Raw genomic sequence first — 24,718 nt, forward strand, 5'->3', positions numbered from 1 at the left:
ATATACAAATACTTACTGTTACTATAACAGATTACTGATATATCCATTTTATTCAATAGACTTGATTTGTTAAATAGATGGTAGATTTCATTGTTGTGAATAAATTTGACATCATACTTGTTGAATTGTGTACATATGGAAATTGTTTGGTACCCTAAAAATCATAATTTGGGGTTAGATACAGAATTGATTGTGTAAATGTCTGTATAAAAAGTGTAAAACTTACCAATTTATATGGATGAAAGCCTTTTGAATGGAAACAATTCCTAGATTTTGTCTATAAATAAACAGAACACAATATCCATTATATTTTTAATTAAGGTTATATTTTATTCTCTGATAAAATCCATTCTCCATTTGACATGACAGTTTGACCATAGAATAGCCGAACTGTGATCCGTTTTTCTCTGTTTTGACATAGACAGCGAACAGGGATGTATTTAACACATTTTAAATAAATAAAAAAAAAATTTGATTTATTAAATTTAATAAGGTATGAGAAAATTAATGTTTAAAAAAAATAATAAGTAAATTATTTATTTTAAATATTATTTTTGGGGTATTGTGACAATTAGGGTTTATAGAAAATAATTTATAAGTTATATACTACATAATATTAGATATTTGGTTGTTTTAAATAAGTTATATACTAGAGAATTTAATAAAAATATATTTATGTGAGGGCATTTTTAATAAATTAGCATAATAATTGTAAAAAGTTGTATTTTAATATTGTAAATATATATAAGTGAGCCATGTGCTTAGGCAACCAAAAATACTCTCGGAGATTGACAGATATTTATACTCTGAAGTGACGTTTAAAAATAATACGAATATAAGTGGGGTTATTATAATAATATATTGTTTGAAATGTATATTTTAGTAAATTAGAATGTTAAGTTACTAATTTAATTATATATTCTGATCTGAAAAGCCTAAATGTAAACAAAATTATTAATAGAAAAGAATGGAATTCTCTGGATCTCCGGAGATGGCCATGTTTGCGAAATGGTTTGTTCCAGAAAATTCAGACAAGTATTAAATAGAACAAATTGGAACATGATATCTTACGAGATGGTTCTAGAAATTCAAAAACATATAAATAAGCGTGATTTGGATTCAAGATGGCAGTTTTTGAAAGTTTTTATTCAGAAGAGGCAGTTTATGGCAGTTTTTAGAAGTTTTTAGCAGTTTTATCATGAAAGTTAGTTAGAAGATAGATACATTTACTTAGTGAAGTCAATTGTTCAGAAGTTTTTGGAAGTTTTTAGTCAGAAGTCAGGCCAGTTTATTATGAAAGTTATTAGACACAGTTAGTAGAGTGAAATAAATTGTTCAGAATTTTCAAGAAGTCAGTCAGAAAAGTTTAGTAAGAAATATGAAAGATTATTTGGAGTCAGAGAATCAGGTACAAATAGTCAAATTGTTTAATATAGTGAGTTAAATGAAGATTAAAAATTGTGCATATATTTAATGCACATTTATAATTATACACAAATAATTATTGAAGATAAAAAAAGGTATATTGGAAGAAATTAAATTATATTATGGTTGGAGATTAGTATAAATCAACTTATAATAATTGGATATTGGTATATTGAAAAGAAGAATAAATATAAATGCAGTTTGCTGGTTTGGTTGGTGGTATATAAATGCTGGTGAAGAAAAATATATCTTAAATTGGTAGAAGCTGATAATTGAAAAAAGAAATTTCACAAAAACAAGGATAACCGAAGTACGAAGACATTCAGTGGTGATTAGAATATATATAGTGGAAAACAGTTCATTTAGGCATTCAGTGAAAGAAAGGTACAAAATTTTGTTAATATAATTTAGTTAGTGTCATAACAATTTCAATTTTGAAGATAGTTTGTTTAAATTTTAGATTGTCTATAGAATTTAATTAGTTTTATAAGAATATCAGTTTAAAGATAGTTTATTTTAATTTTACATTGACTAGGTTAGATATATATGTGTGTTTCATAATAGTTATAATAAAGATAATTTAAAAAAGTACTTACAAGCTAATTCTTTGAGAACCGCGATAAAAACCCTATATATTATATTATTAAAAATACTCATTGCTCATCATTCAAACAACAAAAAACACATCTTAACAATATATATATATATATATATGTATACATATATATATATATATATATATATATATATATATAATATATATATATATATATATATATATATATATATATATATATATATATATATATATATATATATATATATATATATATTAATACTGTCGTGTGATATCTCGTATGTCACTAGAAATTTATTGGTAACGAAGATAAGGTGTAGTGCCCTTTTGAGAATCGCCTTGTTTGTTTTTTCTATCTTAATATAATCCTTATTCCCTTCCCTTTCATTTAACGCATCAGACGTTCCGGACCAATAACAAAGAAGATATGTAATGCCTGCGCTGGTGTTTTCTTTGCGGACAGACAGACAGAATAAACAAATTATATAAATTGAGACTGTGATGTGATATCTGTCACTATATATGTCACTATACGTTCATTAATAACGAAGATAAGGTAGTGCCCTTTTGATAGTCGTGTTGTTCGTTTTTTTATCTATTATAATCGTTACAATCTAAATACTATTTATATTGGTGGTGGATAGCATAAAAAGTGCGCAAAGAAAGAGTGTATTTTCACGTTAACGCTCTGTCTAGAGATCATTTTTATGGCCCTTTTATAATATATATATATATATATATATATATATATATATATATATATATATATATATATATATATATATATATATATATATATATATATATATATATATATATATATATATATATTTTATAATTTTTGGGCATAATAGGAGCTCGCTCGTCTGCCCTTATTTGTAGTATAATAATAATAATATTTAGGGGAACTTCTCTAAGGATTTCTCAGTAATTTGCTTTATAACGAATATTGCATCTGTACACGAACTTCCACTACGAAAACCCTATTGTTCATCTGCAAAACGTTATACATCTTAATTTAGCAAAAAATGGTGTTAAGTTATTTATATTAACAATATTAGAAAAAAGCATCCTATGTAGCATATCTGAAGGATAAGAGTTTTCAATTAAAATATTTTTTAACAATTGAACATTTTTTGATAAATCTCAAAACATTGTATCTAACAATCAGAACATCTATTATCATTCACTACCTTTTATACCATCATTAACACCTAAATTAATACAAACACTAAAGTTTATTGACAATATAAAAATAGCAACAAAGAACATCAAAACTATTTCATCTTTATATTCCAAAACTAAATTTCCTATAGACAAATTTGAAAAAACGAATGCAGTATACAGCATTAGTTGTACTTAGTGTGAAGCTGACTATGTTGGTGAGACCGGAAGAAATCTTTCAAATCGCATTATTTATCGCATATTATGGATTTTGATAACATTAAAATTTTATGTAGTGAAAGTAATAAATTCAAAAGGACTTTTTTGGAAATGGTTTGTATTAGCAAAAGTGATAATAACTTAAACAAAAGATCAGAAATTCAAAATCTAAGCAAAATTTATAATTATATTATTTCTTTATAATTTATATATGAAACTTGAAAAATATCACATTTTTATTTAATTTTCCATATATCTGTTACATTTTTTTAGACATCTATCAATGGTGAATAAATCTTCTTCTTTTTCGTTACTAAACAAAAAATAATTTTTAATCAAAATTTTATTTTTGACAATATAATTGTCAAAAGTAAAAATTTTAAATTGGCATTTATGACATTGAGGCTTATTTGTAATTGATTGCTACTTTAAACTATTTAGAAATTTAATTATTTTTGCTAAGAAAATGCTTTCCAAATTATTAAAATTTCAGGGAAGAATTTATTAGATAAGGGCATTTTAGTATTAATTCTTTTTGAAATGTATTTGCAGCAATTTTATTAACCAAACTAATTTTATTTGGTGAGTTAACAAAAAAATTTTTTTCTTTCTAGTTCAACTTTGCAAGATATTTTGTCTTTTTTAGCAGCTCTTGATAAGAATTGTAAACACAATTGAAAGCTCGAGATAATAAATAGTTAACCAATAGCCCCTTTTATTGACTCCAACCCATCCAAAACATTTATATTTTTTCCAAACAAGTAACAAGTACTTATTTTTTCTTACTCTTATATATATATATATATATATATATATATATATATATATATATATATATATATATATATATATATATAAAACTGTGCTTTGAGGATTATTGGGATACGCAGCGGTGAAATAAGTGTACTCTTTTAACTGAGTTTCGAAAATGTTTATTTTCATCGTCAGGAAAAAACTGAAATAAAGTGCTAATGTTAGTAAAACATCCTCGAAAAAAATTTTTATTAAAAGATGTAAAAGTTGTTTTTTTACTTACGTTATTGAGATTATTAGTATTTCTTGGATGTTACACTAACACGTGACAATTTTATGCACCACTCATAAACTGAGTTAAAAATTAAAAAATACATGGTGTAAAATTTTTTTTTAAATTGACAAATTATATAAACTGACACATAAGAAAAAGACAAAATCAAAAAAATTGTTTAAAGGCGAAGTGTGCCAGCCAACTGTGAATTGTGATTAAGAAAAAATGTTATTTTGGACATTGCAAATGACGCAACTTCTTCTTTTATTATTTTATCTTATTCTTATGAAGTATTACTATTAATAGAATATAAATCAAAATTTACCAGAAAGTTATTCGAAACCAAAATTGTAAATTAAATTTTTTTTTAAGATAGAAGAATGAAATTTGAAAAATTACAATAAATCAATTGATGAGACATCATTGGAATAGAGAAAGGTTATCCAAATATAATAGGTAGGAGTAAATAGTGCTTAATTGATTTATATCACTTCTCTTGTTCATTGTATTGGAATTCTGAGAAATGAATGCCATTTCTAAGAAAAGTCTTTTAGTGTAGTTAGACTCTATAGCTAAAACTTTGACAGATTCATAATTCATTTTATGATGTTCTTTGTCTAAAGCAGATCTTTCAGGATATAATCTGCTATCACTCCGGTGACTAATTAAGCGATTATTTAAACTGCGTGAGGTTTGTCCCACATATACTAAATTTTCGAAAGCTTGAAACTCAGTTAAAAGAGTACACTTATTTCATCGCTGCGTATCCCAATAATCCTCAAAGCTCCGTTTTCTAACGTAGTCAGCGAAGACTTATTTTTTTCGAAGAATAAAAATGTTTGCTCGTAGTTGTTCTACTACTAATATTAGAACTACTAGTACTACTTACTAAATATTTCGTTCATCTAAAAAGTTATAACGTTTGAAAAACAATATATTTATTTGCTATTTAATTTGAATTTTTGTTATTTGAACTATTAATTTAAAAGTAATATAAACCAATAAATACTGGCCCTTAACTACTAGTAACTGGCAAATATCTATTGTAATACAACCCATATAATTTACCTGATATCAACGATCCCATGTTTATCGGTAATTACAGTAGTCACTATCATATTAGTCTTTGGAGCGCACAAATAATACTGCACACATTTTTTTAACCTCTTGGTAGAACCTTCCCCACATTGCTCAGTAGCACCATAACTAGTAATAGTGTTTTCGGTAACTTCTTCTAACTCTTCGGATTCAGTTTTAGTTTCAATTTTTGGATAAATTTCATTTACTTTTCTTCGAATAGAATCGTCAACATCTGAATGTTGGGCAAATACATAAAAGAACAGTGCAGTAAAAAATATAAAACGTAGCATTTTTGCCGCATGGTTTTCGATTTTTCTAGTTTGTAGCTTTAGTTTGTTATTACTAAATGTGATTTAAATGCACCGTTTAATCATTGGACTGTTTAATTGTCTTTCTGTGGAGTACTTAATAAGCTAATTTGATTTTAAAAACTAAAATACATATTTTTTATTTCAACTTTTGAGCCAGGGATGAAAGCTGTTGAAAATAAAATTAAATATGGCATGTTCCCTATTTAAGTTTTACTGCAATGGATTCTAAAATTAACATTAGAAATGAAAAACACTGAGAATGTATAGATTATGGAAAGCAAAATCAAAAATTCTGTTTTAAAGACACAGAGCGAAACTTTGCAAAAGAAAGAACAACTCTGCAATCTGCAACCTTTAATGATTTGAAAAAAACTGGAAATAGTAATAAGGAACAAAATAAAAGAGGCTAAGGAAAACTGGATGATAAAAACATGCATTGAGATGGAGGAATTACAGAAAAAGCTGGAGCATTACAACTTACATAAAAAAGTTAAAGTGAAAAGTCACAAACAAAAACACCAACCCGATTAATTGACAAAAACAATAAACGTATTAACAATCCATATGAAATAAAACAAGTGTGGACTAAATATATTGAAGATATTTTTATGAACACAAAAAGATCGTGGACGGAAGATCTGAAAATCTGAAGAGATATTATAAATCTGGCGAGATACCTACAGTATGGCTACTATCGACTTTAGGTCCGCTACCAAAAACCTAGAACCCCAAATACAAATAGTGAGAAATCTCTATTAGAACCAACAGGCTGTGGTAACATTAGATAGAAATGGCACGGATGCGCAACAGATAAGAAGGTTAATGAGACAAGGCTATGTACTGTCAAAATTTCTATTTAATATATACTCCGAAAAATTATTTACACAAGCACTTAAAAACTGTACCGAAGAGATCAAGATAAATGGTAAAACTACAAATAAAATCGTTATTGCTGACTGTGCTGACGATACAGTCAAGAGAAAGATCTGCAGACGATACGAAACACAATTTGCGATACTGGTTTAACAATAAATGTAAAGAAAACAAACACCATGGTTATCAGTAAGAGTAACCTAAGACAGGTTACTATCGGTTTTCGTAACCCTTGACAATCTTTTGTATTCTTCTTTAATTGTTGCTATACGAAGTTCCCGATGTAGATCTTTGTTGCGGATATCGATACATAAACTCCAAAACAACCTCTTAACTACTTTTTTTCCTTTTTCATATATTTAGCGCATTATGTAGAAGTTTAAGTAAACCTCTCATCTACAGGTGTCATTTGTTTGATTCCATAACCTCCCAAACTTCTTGGATCACTGCAGTGTGTTTAAGAAAGAGACTCATCAAGTATCTCAATTTATTATTATTTACTTTGTTACTGCTGGCAAAGATTCTAGTTTATAATTAATGCTATATGGTTAGTGAACCAATTACTAATAATTATGATAAGAAAATTTAAACATTGCAACAACGGTCACTAAAATATTTTGTGTTAAATTTTATTTAGTCGTTGAGTGTATTAGGATGTTACAACGTTTTGAATTTAGAGGTTTTGAACCTTAACTTATATTGATATAAGAGTTTTTCTAACTTAATTTATAAAATTGTTTTATTAGTTTGAGAGACTTTTGAGCTCTATAAAATAATATAAAATTAGTCAAATTATGAACTTTTAATAAATTTTTTAATGTGGTTGTGAGGGATTCATTATTTTTATGTGTAGGTATACCTACGTATTTATCTTGGATATATAGTTAGTTTAGATATTTGAAGATAATATAAACACAAGTAACTGTCTACATTTACCGTTGTTCATTGTCAAAAATTAAAAAGTTTTTAAAAAGTAAAGTCGGGGCCGAACGTAACATACTGTCGAGGGGGCGATTGTAACGTTACAACCGACCCCGCTAATGATTTTAAGCATTCTGGTTTTTTAATATATCATTTTTTTTATTTCCAGAATGCCTCGTATAAAAATTAGGAGAAGTAATAGAGGTTCCAAAGATAATGCAACTTATGAAGCTGCATACGCCGAAATAAAAAATGGTATATCCATTCATGCAGCGGCAAAGAAGTACGATTTGTGTCATGTTTCTTTAAGACGATTTAAAATTAAAAAGGAAGCAACAGGTGAGGGTTTAAATAATTCTGTTTCCATGGGTTATAGAGCTTGGAACAAAGTTTTACCGTAGACTAAGAAAAAATTATGGCAAATTATATTGTAAGAGGCAAACATATATTATGGTTTTTGTCCCTGTTTTGGTTGAAATCAGAAAGTTTGCATATGAATTAGCCAATAAATATAAGTTAGCAATGCTACCACAGTGGGAGCAAAACCAGATGGCTACAGAAGATTGGTTCAGCAGATTTGTGAAGCGACAACCTAACTCTCGTTAAGGTGCGCACAACCAACAAGTTTAGCTCGTGCCACTAGTTTTAACGAGAATAATGTTTCCTGTTTTTTTGATGATTTGTAGCAAGTTATGGACAAATATAAATTCGAACCTAAAGACATATACAATGTCGATGAGACTGGGATCACAACAGTCCAACGGCCCAATAGAATTGTCACTAAAAAGGGAACAAGGCAAGTTGGAGCATTGACGTCTGCCGAACATGGAAACTTAGTCACGTTAACCTGCGCGGTAAATGCTATTGGAAATTTTGTTCCTCCGATGTTTATATTTCCGAGGAACACTTTCGGAAATATACGTCAGCAACTACCGATCACAAAATCCTGCTGCTACTAGATAATCACGCATCTCATATTTCTATTCAGGCACTAGATTATTGCTCTGAGAACGACATTGTTGTGTTATCCTTCCTGCCTCACTGCTCTCATAAGTTACAACCGTTGGATCGCAGTGTATATGGGCCATTAAAAAAAGCACATCCAGCAACATTGAAGCAGGCTTTAGATGCACGAGAATATTTCCTTTTAATAGGAATATATTTACACCTTTAGATTATGCACCGTCTTATGTCACAGATCGGCCTCCACCAGCAAATAAAGTTACCAACGATGTTGAAATTAACAAGACAGAATCAGGAAAAAGAGACGATGAACCTATACCAGATAACCAGAGAAATCAACAGAATAAAGAACCCGCACCAGCGACATCTTTTTCGATCACAGATGAAACCAACAATGAACTAAATAATATTACTACAGCTTCAACTTCACGTGTTTCTTCAGCTGAAGAGTTTACACAGGAAGCAGTCAGACCTTTCCCCAAAGCGCCGCCTAGAAAAGAAGGAAATAAAGGAAAAAAGAAAAGAAAATCGGCCATATACACAGATACCCCTGAAAAGGAAGAAATTAGGGCAGAATATGAAGATAAGAAGAAAAAAAGCGTTAACAAAAATTTTTTTGACCCTAAACTAAAACCAAAAAATCTTAAATGAAGGAAATCATTTAAAAAACAACAAGAGAGTGATGAAGAAGATGAAGAGTGTTTTTGCCTTGTATGCTGTGAACCATATGGTTCAAGTAAGCCAGGGGAAAGTTGGGTTCAATGCATTGAATGTAAACGTTGGTCACATGAAGAATGCACAAGTTAAGAAAGTTTATACGTTTGCCATAATTGCGAATCAGATTGATCCATAATTTGTTAGGTTAAGTTCACTGTTCCTCTCCGTACAGCATAAAATTTGTTAGGTAAAGTTCACTGTTCCTCCTGGTATAGCATAAGTTTTTGTTTTTATTTTACGTAAGAATGTAACTTCTTTTGTACTTTTGTATAACTTTTGTACTTACATTGAATAAACATCATTTGTTAAAGCTTTTGATCACTGTTACTATCGACCCCACGTGATGTTACAACCGCCCCGGGGTTGGGGCAAATGTAACATTTGCCGCTACGACAATTTTTCACAAATAATTAAAAACTATAATTATTTAAAAACCTTAATAACCTATTTTAATATTGCTTAAACATGCAATTAAGGCCTGAACGAGAAAATTTGTTTATATCTGTTATAGTTTTCCCGAAATTGGTGTTTGAATTAAAAATGTTACTTTCCACCCCGGTCTACCCTACGTATCTAGTATTGTTTCTTCATTTATTGAATTTTTTCTCTTTACGATTTCAGCATGTTTTCTCGTGGCAAACGGTTAGTGAATCTGGCACTGATTGATAGGAACGGTGAGTCAAAAGATATTTTGAAAGAATTTCTATAGAAAATTTGGACATTTTTGTAGCTCAAGATAATGATCAATTCAGCGACCTTGGAACTTCTTTACAATTACTGAAGAGATACCTTACATTTTGGTAGATTCTATATCCCAAGATGATACAAATAATTTGATTTTGATTGAAGCAGCACTGAATGAAATTATTGAGACTGATGGAGAGACTGGAATAGATAACTTAATAAGAATAGATGAGACTGAACTGTTTTTCGACGAGTCGATTAACTTTAATGAAAAAAGAAATAATGAAAAGGTGACTAATATTGACTTCTGTGAAGTAACTGAGAACTGAGACTGTTGCTGAACGTGACTTCAATGAAAAAACCATCGTGAAAACCTAGCTAATATTAACTTGGGGGAAGTTACTCAAAATGTTGCTCAATAAGTTGAGGAGATAACTAAAACTGAACGAAAACGGTCAAAAAGACATTTAGTTAACAGGGAGACTTGGGAGAAACAGACGAACAAGAAAAGAAGACTATAGGGCGAAGCTTATTTATGGCCAAAGAAAACAAATGAGGGGAAATGGAAGTTTAGTGAACAGAAGAAAAAAAGAGCAGTAAAAGATCGATGTAATTGCAAACGTAGTACACGAAAACAGAATATTAGTATGTTTTGCCATTTATTTTCGGAGAAAGACAGACAAGATATATTTTAAGTCTATTGGCAAATCAAATCTTGGGAAGATAACGTATATTTGTTAAAGACAGGGTAATGTATGTCTTAGTTAAAAGAATAACTGCAAATAAAAAGAGTAAGAAGAGGGTTTGGAAGAGAAATTGGTAGGCAGATTGGATGAGGAAATAAAAATACTTGATGAAAAGAAACAACCAAAATACAAAGATTACAGTCTGATTTATCGTCTTTTTTTAAATGGTCAACTTGTTCGCGTATGCAAGAAGTTTTTTTTTAATAACCTCGATGTAGGCGAATGATCTGTGCGACACTGGGTTTCCGAAGATACAAGAAATGAAAAAATGGAGAAAGCTTTTTCTAAATCTTCAAACAACTAAAACAGTAGTACCTAGCAGGATGGCAGCAAAAATGAAAACAAAATTAAATAATGATGACGTTTCATTGATCTTTTTAAAAAAGTTCCTGAGTGATTTAAACAAACTTGAATCCCATTACTGCCAGAAAAGATCGCCCAAGCTTTATTTGGAATCAAAAATGAGTTTGTATTTGCAGTACAAAAAGAATGTACGGCAAGTAAAAATATGTTTCTGAGTTGAACTACATTCAACAAAGAGTTCGAAAAAATGAATCTAAGCCTATTTTCACCCCGCAAGGACCAATTTGATATGTGTAAATCAAATGAAACTTGGCTGAAAATGAGTATCATCTGCATATTTCTAGAAAGAATATGGCACGAACAGCGAAAGAAAAAGATAAGGAAGACACCCAAACAAAGTGGATTTTTACTATGGACCTACAAACAGTGCTTTTATCACATCGTATGTGTCCATAATTTTACCATTTTTAACTGAAGAAGGGCTTCTGCTACATCTGGCACGATGGTGAAGGAAAGGTAAGTCCGCACTTAAATTTCATTACAAATATCAATCTATTTTTGTACAACTTCGTTGATGGCTTGGATACAAACCCAAGAGACGAGATAATATTTTATGGTGTTGGTTGTGCGGTGCAAAACAGAAATGTCATACTAAGTACGTTCCGAACGTTGGCGATCATTCTGGCTATAATGACTTTGTTGGTTGCTATACGAAATAGCTGTGTTGAGGTCTTTTTATACCATGCTCTTAGGTTAGCAAGCCAAGATATTCTTCTTCGTCCTGGGGCCCTTTTCCTTCAATTTTACCTTGCAAAATGCATTAAAGTAGCTCGTATCTTCCTTGATTTCTCATTATATGTCGAAAATACTGCAGCTTACGGCTCTTCACGATGTTGACCAAATTCGCAATTGTGTTCATCCGCTTTTTCTGTTTTAAATAAAAAGAACAACATCACATTGACGTTTCAATTTCCACTTCGGAAGCCGTTTGCAAAATACAAACATTAGTAAATTGTATTGTATTTTGAGAACGATTTACGATGTGGAAATTGAAACGTCAATAAACGTACTTTAACCTTTAATTGTGGCTTATTCCCATTTAAATCGTAATCACTTTAACATGCCACAAAAAAATAGCTTCAGAACAATTTTATTTACTGATTTCCCTGGTTCGGGAATCATGATTAGTTCATGATGTTTTCCACGTTATTGGTACATATTGAAACCTGAATTCTGCATTTATAAGTTTTATGATGGCCTTCCTAGGTAATGGTTGCAGTATTTCTCGTGGTATTAAGTGAAATCCCAGAGCCTTTTTGGGATTGATATTGTTTTTGATTACCTTGGTCACTTGTTTGGGGGTAATAGACTTTATTACTCCTTAATCAATATTGTTCACATCGTATTCAGTACTCTCATCATCATCGTTTTAGGTTTAGGTTTTGATTATTATTTTCCATTTCGTGATTTTGGAATATATTCGCTAAGTATGAATCTAACAGATTTCTATCATGTATCCTCGTAGATGACAAATATCCTGGCTGAAAAACATTCGCGACTGGAACGGGTAAAACACAAGGACACTTTTAGGAAATTGGCACTGGAAGAAGGAGAAGAGATTGATTAATTAGTTATTTTATTCATATACTTGTCACTTGAAAAAGAAGCACCATGCACAGTTTTAGGAACTTGTATGTCATCACAAATTGGGATTATCTTACAAATTTACCTATCCAAGGTCAAGGGTTTACACTTATTCTACAACTCCGTATATATTGAATTGATCTTCCAAATTTTCACCCCGTATAAAGAAACGGTTTTGAAATTTGATCAAAAAATGTTTAGTTTTCGTTATTTTGATTCTATTAGGTGTCTGGTACTACCAAGAAGATATTTCATATAAATTGTAGCGTTTTAAATTTGGTGGAATATTTTCGTTTTTCTGTTTGCAAATGAATTTTAAAACTATCAATATATTATGGCATTTTAAGTTGAGATTCTAAATATCAAGTTTTGGTATTCAGCTGTTTTTGTCTTTCGTTCGTTGCTAAGAACGAGGTCAAAAAAGGGTAGATTGTTTGTTTTAAGCTTGTAGGCAAAAACTAGCTGTGAGACGTAAAGGGAAATTTATTTTGCGTTGAAATTTGTAAAATGTAAGGCATTGAGGAGTCGACATTTAAGCCCCAAGCAGAGCAGACATGCTACAATGGAGTGAAGCAAGAGATGCCAGAGTAGAAAGATTTTTTTTTGTGTTATGTCTTAAGACCGGTTAAGGTGATAATACTCTCTGCAATATGGCAGTTTAGAACATAGTAATCACCATAAGATTTGTGAACCGGCACTGAAGAAATTTGGAAAATTATTATATAGGATGTCACCGTTGTCAGCTTGCTTCCACCACAGAAAATAATTCTACATCTCTTGATTGTTCGTCCCTGAGTATGGAAATGGTTTGCTTTGTCCCTGTTGGAGAATATGTCTAGATAGAGTCCCATAGATGTTAACAAATTTTTTTTAAAAGTTAAGTGCTAAACAGTGAAATCAAGGTAACATTTAACATATTAATTTTAAAGTAAAGACAGACATTTTTTTGCTAAAACAATAATTGCTTTCGTTAAAATTTAAAGGAATTGTAATATTTAATAAATTGTAAATTTTATGGTTTAACAGCTGTCATTTTAATTGTTTTTTTTATGTAATGTTAACATATGACAGCTAGCTTTGTTCTTTTCGATATTCATTTGTTTTGTTTGTTTAAAAAAAGGTTAATCTCTGTGCGATAACATTTGTAAGTTTTGTAGTATCTCCAACCCCTTTGTAAACGAAGTTTGTAAACGGACACATGTAAGTTTTTTATTCTGTATTTGGCAACTATTTATATAGTATATTTTTTGTGCCATTGTTATGTTTGATAAATGTTTGTATGAGACAAAAATAAACGTTTGAGTTGTTTCTCTGATCCATTTTTTTATTTATTTAGAAAAATCTCCTAACTTTTTTTGTGTGTTTACTTTTTAGGAAGGAAGAGCCCTTTTCTTCTTTCCTTCAGCAAGTTTAGGATCCTTCAAAGCGGTGCCCTTATTCTAAATTGCTAGAAGCCTTTGATTGTTGTTCCATTTGCCCAGTTGTCCAGGAGATTTATGTAAGTACCCTTTCATTTTTTTGGTAGTTGCCCCAATCCGACCCATTTATTTCAACTTATCCACGACCCAAGCTCTCCAACAACCAACTGAGTGTCGTTTGCACTAGTAGCGTTTATTTTGCTTGCCTTATCTTCGCCCCCATAGTTTCTACCCCCAATTTTTCTACCCCCATGTTCTTACCCTATGGTAAGCAAAATAATTTCGTTACAAAATAACCATGGTTATTGTTGGTTCACAATTAATTGTGAATTGATTTTACCCAATTAGAGGTTGGTCATAAATGTGGTGAACTGATTATCTGTATAGCTAGTATGCTATACAGTATGCAAAGATAAATAAATAAAGAACAGGCTTATATATCTAATTAAATATTTCCCAATTTTGGAAACGCATCCACAGATAGTCAATTCCCTAAAGATACATGGATGTGTGCGATGGAGGTCAATACATCGATGTCAAAACAAACCTTCATTTTCTTATGAGATAGCACATACCAAGGATGTTTCACCCGTTTACCTTTGCCACCTATCCTCGTGGTTTATAGCGATGTCGATGCCAGAACAAAATAGTTTTACATCGCGATTGAGCTGTTGATCGCGTGGTAAATTACAAGTTTATTGTTGATTTTCAGACCACGTGACATTCGCCGGAGATAAATATACTGAAATGTATCCAGACTTATTCTCATATAAGCATAAAATCTGTCTGAGTGGTGTTTCTTAAGCTCTTTAAATAGGTGATGGTATTCCCCTAGATACTGCCTTTTTTATTTATAGGATGAGCCGAAAGCTGGCGATTTAAAGAATGATAAAAATGATCCACTACTTTTTACCTGAAGACATACATTTACTGCCGTCACTACTGTTGCGCATATACATAATTTTATAATGTAAAAAGCTAACTTTCACGGAACACAGTCATGTCAGTCACCTGAGAGACCCCAACCAGCGCTGAAAGGAAGGTATCTTCGTAATCTCGTAATCGTCGCAATCTTCGTAATCTACCTAACCTAACCTAACCTCTACCGCGCCCGCGAACTCCACCGCACACATCCACGTATCTTCGGTATGGCCGTAGAGACCGTACCCTTATAGGAGTGATGATGAAGTAGAAGCCGACCACATATGTAATACACACTTTACACTACATGATTTATCATGTGATTTGTCATATGATTTGGTTATAAGTGAAATTTATATGTTTACACTGTGTGATTTATCATATGATTTTGTCATAAGCGCTGTCATGCGGCTCGTCATAGCTTGTCACAGGAGAATAGGACGGTGCCTATTCCGCATGATAAAATCATATGATTTTCGGTAATAATACGGGTAACACCAACATATTTAAATATCGCGCCTTATTCTTATGTCAATTCAGTAACATTCCCTTACCCAGAGACAACATTATTTATTTATTTATTTATTGTTTGTTGCATTGATATTGAACCTATTATATTCTTTGCTATTATCTAATGTGTGCTATTGTGTCATATTTTTCGTTTATTATTTATTTAGTTTATTTTATTCTTAGTTTAGTGTTTTATAGTCTTCTTAGTCATAATTTTAGTTTAGTTTCTTTATTAATTATTTTTTATTTGGTATAATATCAACACTAAATTTGATATACCCTGTCCACGATTTCTTTGTAAGAGCCACCTGCAAGCCCAAATGCGTCTGATCTTCCATTATTATGGTTTCAAAATCTAATAGTTGATACCTATACTGTGTCTAATATCTCTATGACCATAAACAAAAAAAAATCAATAAAACCTCACTCATTGTCACTCATATCATAAGTCATAACTTAAAATATAACAATATCACAAAATAAAAGATAATACACAATCTATTGCAAAATTTAAACAAACTGCACATTGCATAATAAAACCTTACGAACTAATAAGTTAAGTTGCTGCATGTGATACCCAAATATATATATATATATATATATATATATATATATATATATATATATATATATATATATGTAAATACTTTTTTCTTTTTGGGTAGTCAATAAAAAATAGAGCTTTACTATTTATTCTGAATCCAAGCTTTCGGTGGTTTTTTGTCACCTTTATCAAGGTCTACAAAGAAAATTTCTATGTTGTAACAATTTGAATGATGCAATAAAAAAGGTATAAAAAACTTAACCGAATGTAAGATTCGTGGCAAAAACAACAACGTTAAATAACATGATATGTACTGCAATTGCAACTACCTTAAAATGTTACTGTTTGAAAGACACTTAGACAATTAATACATACGTTAAAAATTTTAAAAAACAAAATGAAAGACGACATGTTAAAACAGTCGTCGTTGCACACTTGATTTCAGTCACGTTTCACGAGCAGAAAGAGAGAAAGTGGGAGGACAATTATTGTTTAAATAGCTTGAAGAAAATACAAAAAACAAATTTCAAACTAATGTCTAACAAAATACTGTTTGTGAATTTTGAGTACTACCAACTGTATTACCAACTTGAAATTGAGCGGGAAATACAGTTGATAGTACTCTTCTCCTCTCTCTTTCTGCTCGTGAAATGTGACTGAAATCAAGTGTGCAACGACGACTGTTTTAACATGTCTTTCATTTTGTTTTTTTTAATTTTTAACGTATGTATTAATTGTCTAAGTGTCTTTCAAACAGTAACATTTTAAGGTAGTTGTAATTGCAGTACATATCATGTTTCGAGTTCTCTACCCGCACATCTCGAAAACTTAATGGTCTCTCCGTTGTTTAATTAAAACATATTGTCCGTGGTTTTAATAAACAGTTCGACGAACATTTTCTTAAACCATCAACCCTAGTCGTCCCTAATTGTTTGCTTGAAATACATTGTTCATGGCGCTAGTAAACAATTCTCTGAAATACTCTCTTAAAACTAGCTATAATTATTTTTACAAAATTTGTCATATATAGGGCGTTAAAAATTTATATGCTCGTGGTTGAGAAATATGAAATTTTTTTAATATAAATTTGTGTGTCTGGGGCTCGGGAGACTAAGGCCTCGGAAGCCCTGAAGAAGACATCAGAGAGGATGTCGAAAGCTCGACAAAATGGATATCGACGCGGTTCAACCCGGAAGACTGGTGAGTTTAATATTAATTTTTATAATAGTATTAATCTTAGCTCTTCTAAAATATATAAAGAGGGAAGAGTTAAAATCCTCTAGTGTTTGAAGTAGCTTCTGCAATGTGTTATTCTACTGAGGCAAAAAGATACCGTATTGCTATTTTTTGTAATTTAAAAATAACATAAGATTAGGCATCTGTACTGGAACCCCAAAAAGGAAGACCATATGGAAGATGAGACTCGAACAAAGAAAAATATGTTATTTTGGAAGATGCTAAATTGATTTCCTATGAAATAGATCGTATTACATAGCAGTCTGAGGCTAGTCTTTTAGGTTCTGAGGTAGTAGTTCTGAGAAAAAGGTGTAAATGTATTAAGATCAGTAAATGGTTGTAACTTGTAAACATTTTTGTCCAACAAAAAATTTTTTATGCTTCCCTTATTATGAATTACAGATCTAGTATTATACTGTAAAACTACGAAAATTGCGACATAAGACTTTGGTTTACATTTATTTCAAGTGATTTTAACAAATTTTGATCTGGTAAGAATTGAAAGTACCTATTTTTGTAAAATATTTTTAATTATGTGTAACATAAAATCCTTCATTTCTTGATTTATATTTTGTTTCCCTTCAGACTGGCATCTATATGTTGATATGTTTTTAAATTGTCCAAATTCCACTGCATTTGATGACCTAGGAATTTCAACAAGTTTTTTATGTTCTTCAGAGTATCCTGATCTGTTGTTATTTTCAATACGCCGTTTTTTATTTATGACTGCTGTATAGTAGCTGTATTGCGTAGCTGTTTTCGTGTTTTTCTTTAGTTTCTGTGTATGAAATGTTTACAGTAACCATCAATTTCTCAACAAATTTTTGCTTTGAAAATTCACTGCAGTTTTTTCTATCATTTGCAATGTGATTTCAGCCGCATAAGACACATGTCGGTTCCTCTCTTTGTTGACAATCATTGGCTTCATGTTCCCCTCCACTATAAGGGCAGCTGATTTGTCCTTTACATTAGTTGCTTATATGACCATAGGTATCTAAAACATTTATTACATTGTACCACCCGTAGAATATATATTTCTACATCATAAATAAGTTTTTCTATGATTACTTGAGAAGGGATCATTTGTCCTTTAAATGTAACAATAACTGTGCATGTAGGGATCTCTACTTCCCCATTTTTTCTTTTCATTCTCTTAAAATTTATAATTTTAAAATTATATCCCAATTTAGGTTTAATGATCTGGTTTAATTCCAATTCCGTTAAGTCAATATCAACCTGTTTAATAACTCCTTTTTTTGGTTAAAGAATGTGGGTACGTATACTTTGTATCCTTTTTCTTTTAACTTTTCTGATTTTATTAGTAAATTAGCGTTACTGTAAGAATTTAATTTAATTTTGATTTTATTTATTCCTACATCCATGTTTATAATATTTTTTTTAATTTCTGGAACAGCATTTAATATCAAACTTGCAGTTTTAATTAAATTTTATGAAGTTTACCAATATTACCTACAGCAGTGTGGTCCAACCTCAGGCACGCGGACCGCATGCGGCCCGAGAATCGTTAAACTGCGGCCCCCGCAAACACATTTCAAAAATATTGCCATTAATAACTTTTACCTGTTCCAATCTTGTCTAACTTTTCGTGTCTTAAGAAAGTAGTTAACTTTGAACACCCACTCCCGATGAGCGGACAGTTAGCTTCAGTCAGCTACACGTGTCGTGTTGAATTAACAGTGGCGAATAAATTGAATGTTGAATTTAGAATGAGTAGTGCCAAAAAAACGCAAAATTTTCGAAGAGAATTGAACGTTCCAAGGAAAATGGGAAAATCAATATTTCTTCATCGAATGAAAAGGAAAACCTCAGTGCATTATTTGTTGTTAAGTACTCGCGGTATCAAAAGAATACAATATTAGTAGGCATTATGAAACCCAGCACAAAACAAAATACGACAAATATCAAGGTGAAGTTCGCAATACTCTTGTAAAAGAACTTAAAGCTAAATTATCGCTATTTACTAAACTGACAATCATCAAGCTTATCATCATAGGAATCATGCAGCATCATATGAAGTATGTTTAGAGCTTGTCAAAAGTAAAAAAGCATTTAGATATGGAGAAATGATCAAGCGGTGTGCCGTTTAAACGGCGCGATTCTTTGGAGATGAAAAGTTGGCCAAAAATTTTGAATGTGTTTCAGTTTCCCATCAAACTGTATCTAGAAGAGTTGATGAGCTGAATACTCATGTATTTAAAAAAATGGTCGACACAGTTCGTGATTTTTGTACTACTCCTTAGTCCTGGTCGGAATCTGTTGATATCACTGACAAAAATCAGCTATTAATTTTTGTTAGATGCATCAGTGAAGATTTTTGTGTAACTGAGGAACTTGTAAAACTGCACCACATGGAAGACGGGACCAAAGGTATAAATATATTTGAAGCAGTTAGTGACGCTGTGAAAAATATAAGCGGTTTTCAAAAGTGCTCTTGCGTTTGCACCGACGGAGCAAAAGCAATGACGGGACGCATAACGGGATTGACTGGACTTTTGCGGAAAAATGGTGTTAACTGTGTTATGTTTCATTGCATTATCCATCAAGAGGCTCTCTGGGGAAAGATGATTAAAATCAACGATACTATGAAAACTGTAGTGCAGATTGTAAACAGCTTAAGAGGAGCAAACAGAGCTCAGCGACACCGAAAATTCATTTCTTTCTTGGAGGCATTAAATACTGAATATAAGGACGTCCCCCTACATTCAGAGATACGCTGGTTGAGTGCAGGTAAATACCTTAGAAATTTTTTTTCTTTAAGAAAAGAGATCTTACTGTTTTTTGAAACGAAAATTGTTATTAATACGGACGTATTTATAACAAAGTTTGAGAATAAAACATTTCTTAATGAACTGGCATTTCTAACAGACATTACCTCTCACTTGAACACATTAAACTCCAGGGGGAAAATAAAACAGTATCACAGTTGGTTGGTCAAATTAAGACATTTTGCAAAAAACATGATCTTTTCGAGAACTGCATGAAAATAAACGACCCCACACATCTTCCTGCATGTTTCGAAATAAATCAAGAAGAAACCATGGTGATTTCTTGAGGTTTGCAAAAGTTCTTACAGAAATAAAAAGAGAATTCGATGAAAGATTTTCGGAATTTGATGCACTTAAACCCGATCTTGAGCTTTTTGACAATCCAATGAGCTATGAAGAAAAGAGATATGCGAACTGCAGTCCGATTAGTTTTTTCAAGCAAAGAAAAATGAAGACAATAATACCTTTTGGAAGTTAGTCTTCAAGGATCGTTTTCCTAAACATCGTAAATTTGCGTTGAAACTATATTCAATGTTTGGTAGTACGTATATATGTAAAAGTACATTTTCTGCTCTAAAGCATATTTCTAAAACACGTAATCGCATGGAAAACGATTATCTGGAAGCGTGCATTAGACTCACTACGACTAGCATAGATATAGATGTGCAAAAGTTAGTAGAGGATAAACCCTTGCCTCAAATATCCCATTGATTTTTTATTTTATGTTCAATTTTAAACATAACATGTAAATATTGTAAACCATAATAAAATACTTGTAAATAATATTTCGTTTGTATATTATTTTTTAAAATAAACTTTTTTTGAACGAGTCGAGTTCTCTAGCCCTTCATAATAATTTCAAATTTAATACGGCCTGCAACGTCTAAAATGTTGGACCACACTGACTTACAGTATTCTGTACGAAGACGTGATATGGACCAGCATCCGATGAAGAATAAAAATTGAAAGCCTTTTGAAAGAAATATTTTTTTGTACTTATCCCTGTTTAATCATTAATTGATTTGTGTAAATTATCTGTGTTTACCTGATCAATTAAACATGGTCTTTTGTTAATACTTTTCTCGTCTGTAACCATAATTCCGGTACTGTTCTGATCTATATTATTTTTTCCTCTGTCTGGTGAATCACTTTTAATATTTTTAGTCATTTTTTTTAAACTCCGATCCCCAAAAGATTTTTCTAATTACCTTAATTAAACTTGTTCGATATACGAATTCAACTGTATCTCTTGAAAAACCGTAGTCAAATGCTAATTAATTGTAATTCAACTATTAAATACTACTTAATCTGCACAAAATTATTAAAAACTAATAGGAGAACTTTAACTTTAGACAGTTGTAATAAGAAGTATAATCGGCAAAACTTTATACGATAGGAAAAGAAGTGAAGATATTCGAAGACAAAATATTTGCAGTTAAGATATGGACACAAAAAAGAAAAATAGAATGTAATAACCATTTTGATAAAATGGCGCTCAACAAAATATTAAGAATATCTTGAGACAAATCGTCAATAACCTAAAAAGCGCTGGTATGACTGTTGAGAAGATACTGAAGAGGAAACAGATATTTTTCCTATTAAGAAGAACAGGAAGGTTTACTCATCAAATTAATACATGTTGATGTTGATCTTTGTGATTACATAGTAATGAAAACCTATTACCTAGCAATGAAAAAAATATAACTAATTGCTCACACGAACCAAGGAACATCTTGACCATTTGAATGCTGAACTGGTTTTAATTATTGATTAGCGCATCATACTGAAAAAAATTAAGTATAACAGTAATAGAGGTTAAAAACAGATTGCAATGCAGTAATGACAACATAATAATAAACAATGGAAAGTTTATAGAACCTTGGCCACTAATGAAATAAAATGCTCTATATGTTAATACTGGGAGAATTACAGTTAGAAAAACAGATTAAAAATATGGACATTGTGGATAAAAAACTATTCAAAAATTATAAGCAAATTTGAATATAATAATTTAAATTCAATTTTAAAATTAACAAAATCAATAAAGATTTTTAGTATTTTTATATGACATTTGATTTTGCCATATTATTAAATAGATTTTATAGCAACTTCAAGGTGTGATATAGTTAAACAGCAAATTGTTCTTACAAATGATAAGCCGCTTTTCTTAACCATATTATTGTGAGATTATTATCGAAACCTCTATGAAATATAAGTGATTAATTATAACTTAATTAAAATTGCAACATCAATATCATTTTAAAGTCGTCTACTTTAAAATGTATAATGTATGTCTGAATTGACAATATAATTGAGTCAGATAAAATTAAATTATTAGAAGAATTTTTCACCAAGTAACAAAAAACAAAATTTGTTTAATTTATTAATGTTTGTATTTTGAGAACGATTTCCGAAATAAACTTATTTTAAACTTCGATTGTGGTTCATTCCCATTAAAATAGTAATTAATTAAAAATACTTATTGTGAAATTAGTATAGTTTACCTGATATCGATTATTCCACCCCCATAAGTAACATCTTCTTCTACTATAGTATGAGTCTTTGGATCACATTTATTATAGACTACACATCTTTTTAACCCCCTAGTAGACCCCTCACCGCATTGCTCTATGGCACCATAACTTCCGTTAGTCGATTCTGTAACCTCTTCCAAGTTTGGAGAAAAGTTATTATTCGGCTTAGGAAAGAGCTCTTTTATTTTCTTCCTAATATCTTCATCAACTTCTTCATTTTGACCGAACACACCGAGAATCAGTGATATACACAATATTGAGAGTCGCATCTTGGACGATGTTATAGTACTTGTTGTTTGTATATATGTACAAGGTCAATATAAGGATAAATTAAGTACACTAATCATATGATAAATAAATTGTGTTGTTGTAGAATAGTTAACAAACTACTTTGAATTTTAAAGTACGGATTGTCTGCTGAAGTCTCTGCATCTCCCCCCCATTTAGTCCAGCATATGAACTTCAACGTTTATATATTGTTTATTTTGCGGAAGACTGTAATTTAATAACAATTTTACAAAGAAGTATATTAACCTAATTAAATCGAGAGATATATTTACTAATAGAAAATATCATCACTGCGTATTCGGGTTTACCCTCGAATATAAAAATTAAAACTGTAAACTGTAAAAATTAAAATTGCTCTCCATTTTTTGTAAGCACCTTATAAGTTAATGTCTACCAAATTAGTAAATAATTCTCAATTTTCCTCTTTTTTAATTTTTCTCTCCAAAGCACCTAGTTATATTTTTTTGTAATCCCATGCTAATTATGAAGCCAATATATCATTCAAAGTAAATGGGAAAAATCCCAGTGATTGGCACCCATAAGTTTAAACTCCTCGTATGTTTAAAAAACATACATGAGAAGTAAAGATTTCTGGTGTATAATGGTTTATTTTATTAAAAATATTTAAAATTTATGTAAAAGAATTACAAATCTTTTACTAATTTATTAATGAACTTTGAAAAATTAATGGCAAATATCGAGCACAATTTTAATAATCAAATCTTGCCCAACTACTTACGCTTTCTACAGCATCATCAGGGGCATTTCATCAAATTTGGGCTATCCAGCAAGCGCAGAATGTAATAAACATGAAATTTAACATTAATTGTACATAAATAACACTAAACTAAAACAAGGACAAACAGTTTAAAATTATTTAAAAATTATTCTACGCTACATTCTTGTCAGCAACAGGAGAGATAATTAATTAATTAATATTTGTATTTTGAGAACGATTTCCGAAATAAAGTTATTTTAAACTTCAATTGTGATTTCAAATACTTATTGTGAAATTAGTATAGTTTACCTGATATCGATGTTTCCACCCCCATAAGTAATATCTTCTTCTACTATAGTATTAGTCTTTGGATCACATTTACTATACTCTACACATCTTTTTAACCCCCCAGTAGACCCCTCACCGCATTGCTCTATGGCACCATAACTTCCGTTAGTCGATTCTGTAACCTCTTCCATATCTTGAGAAAAGGTATTGGTCGTCATAGGTAAGAGCTCTTCTATCCTCTTCCTATTATTTTCATCAATTTGTTCAATTTGACCGAACACACCCAGAATCAGTGATAAACACAATATTGAAAGTCGCATCTTGGACGATGTTATAGTAATTGTTGTTTGTATATATGTACAAGTTCAATATAAATATGAATTAAGTACAATAATCATATGGTAAATAAATTGTCTTCTAGTAGAATAGTTAACAAACTACTTTGAATTTTAAAATACGGATTTTCTGCTGAAGTCTCTGCATGTCCCCCCCATTTAGGCCAGCATATGAACTTCAACCGTTTATACAATGTTTATTTTACGGAACACTTTTTTACTTTTTCTCTCCAATGCACCTAGTTATATTTTTTTGTAATCCCATGCTAATTATGAAGCTAACATATCATTAAAAGTAAATGGGAAAAATCCCAGTGGTTGGCCCCCATAAGTTTAAACTCCTCATATGTTTAAAAAACTTACATAAGAAGACTTCTGGTATATAATGGTCTATTTCATTAAAAATAATTAAAATTTATGTAAAATAATTACAAATCTTTAAAGCGTTCTCGGTCCAGCCGGACCATCATCAGTGAAACATTTCAA

At 30.6% G+C, this 24,718-nt stretch overlaps 1 protein-coding gene and 1 long non-coding RNA gene across 4 annotated transcripts in view; one reads left to right on the top strand and one right to left on the bottom strand.

Annotated features, from left to right (window-relative positions):
• Positions 1–24,280, bottom strand: part of LOC140432296 (phenoloxidase-activating factor 2-like) — a 59,330-nt gene extending 35,050 nt beyond the window's left edge. Inside the window, exon 1 of one of the 3 annotated variants that reach the window (XM_072520117.1) lies at positions 23,919–24,280. In XM_072520117.1, the coding sequence (XP_072376218.1) occupies positions 23,919–24,217 (299 nt within the window). In that variant the 5' untranslated portion in view covers positions 24,218–24,280. Of the gene's footprint in view, positions 1–5,480; positions 5,798–22,573; positions 23,005–23,918 lie in introns of those variants that run through there. The other 2 variants (XM_072520116.1, XM_072520115.1) reach the window with 2 other exon arrangements.
• Positions 969–9,913, top strand: LOC140432297 (uncharacterized). Its single transcript, XR_011949789.1, has 3 exons — positions 969–1,809; positions 7,767–7,936; positions 9,899–9,913. It is a non-coding gene; the product is annotated as an uncharacterized lncRNA (long non-coding RNA).
• Positions 24,281–24,718: the final 438 nt, after the last annotated feature.

The sequence above is a fragment of the Diabrotica undecimpunctata genome, chromosome 1 (genome assembly GCF_040954645.1).
Source record: "Diabrotica undecimpunctata isolate CICGRU chromosome 1, icDiaUnde3, whole genome shotgun sequence".
NCBI classification, from domain to species: domain Eukaryota; kingdom Metazoa; phylum Arthropoda; class Insecta; order Coleoptera; family Chrysomelidae; genus Diabrotica; species Diabrotica undecimpunctata.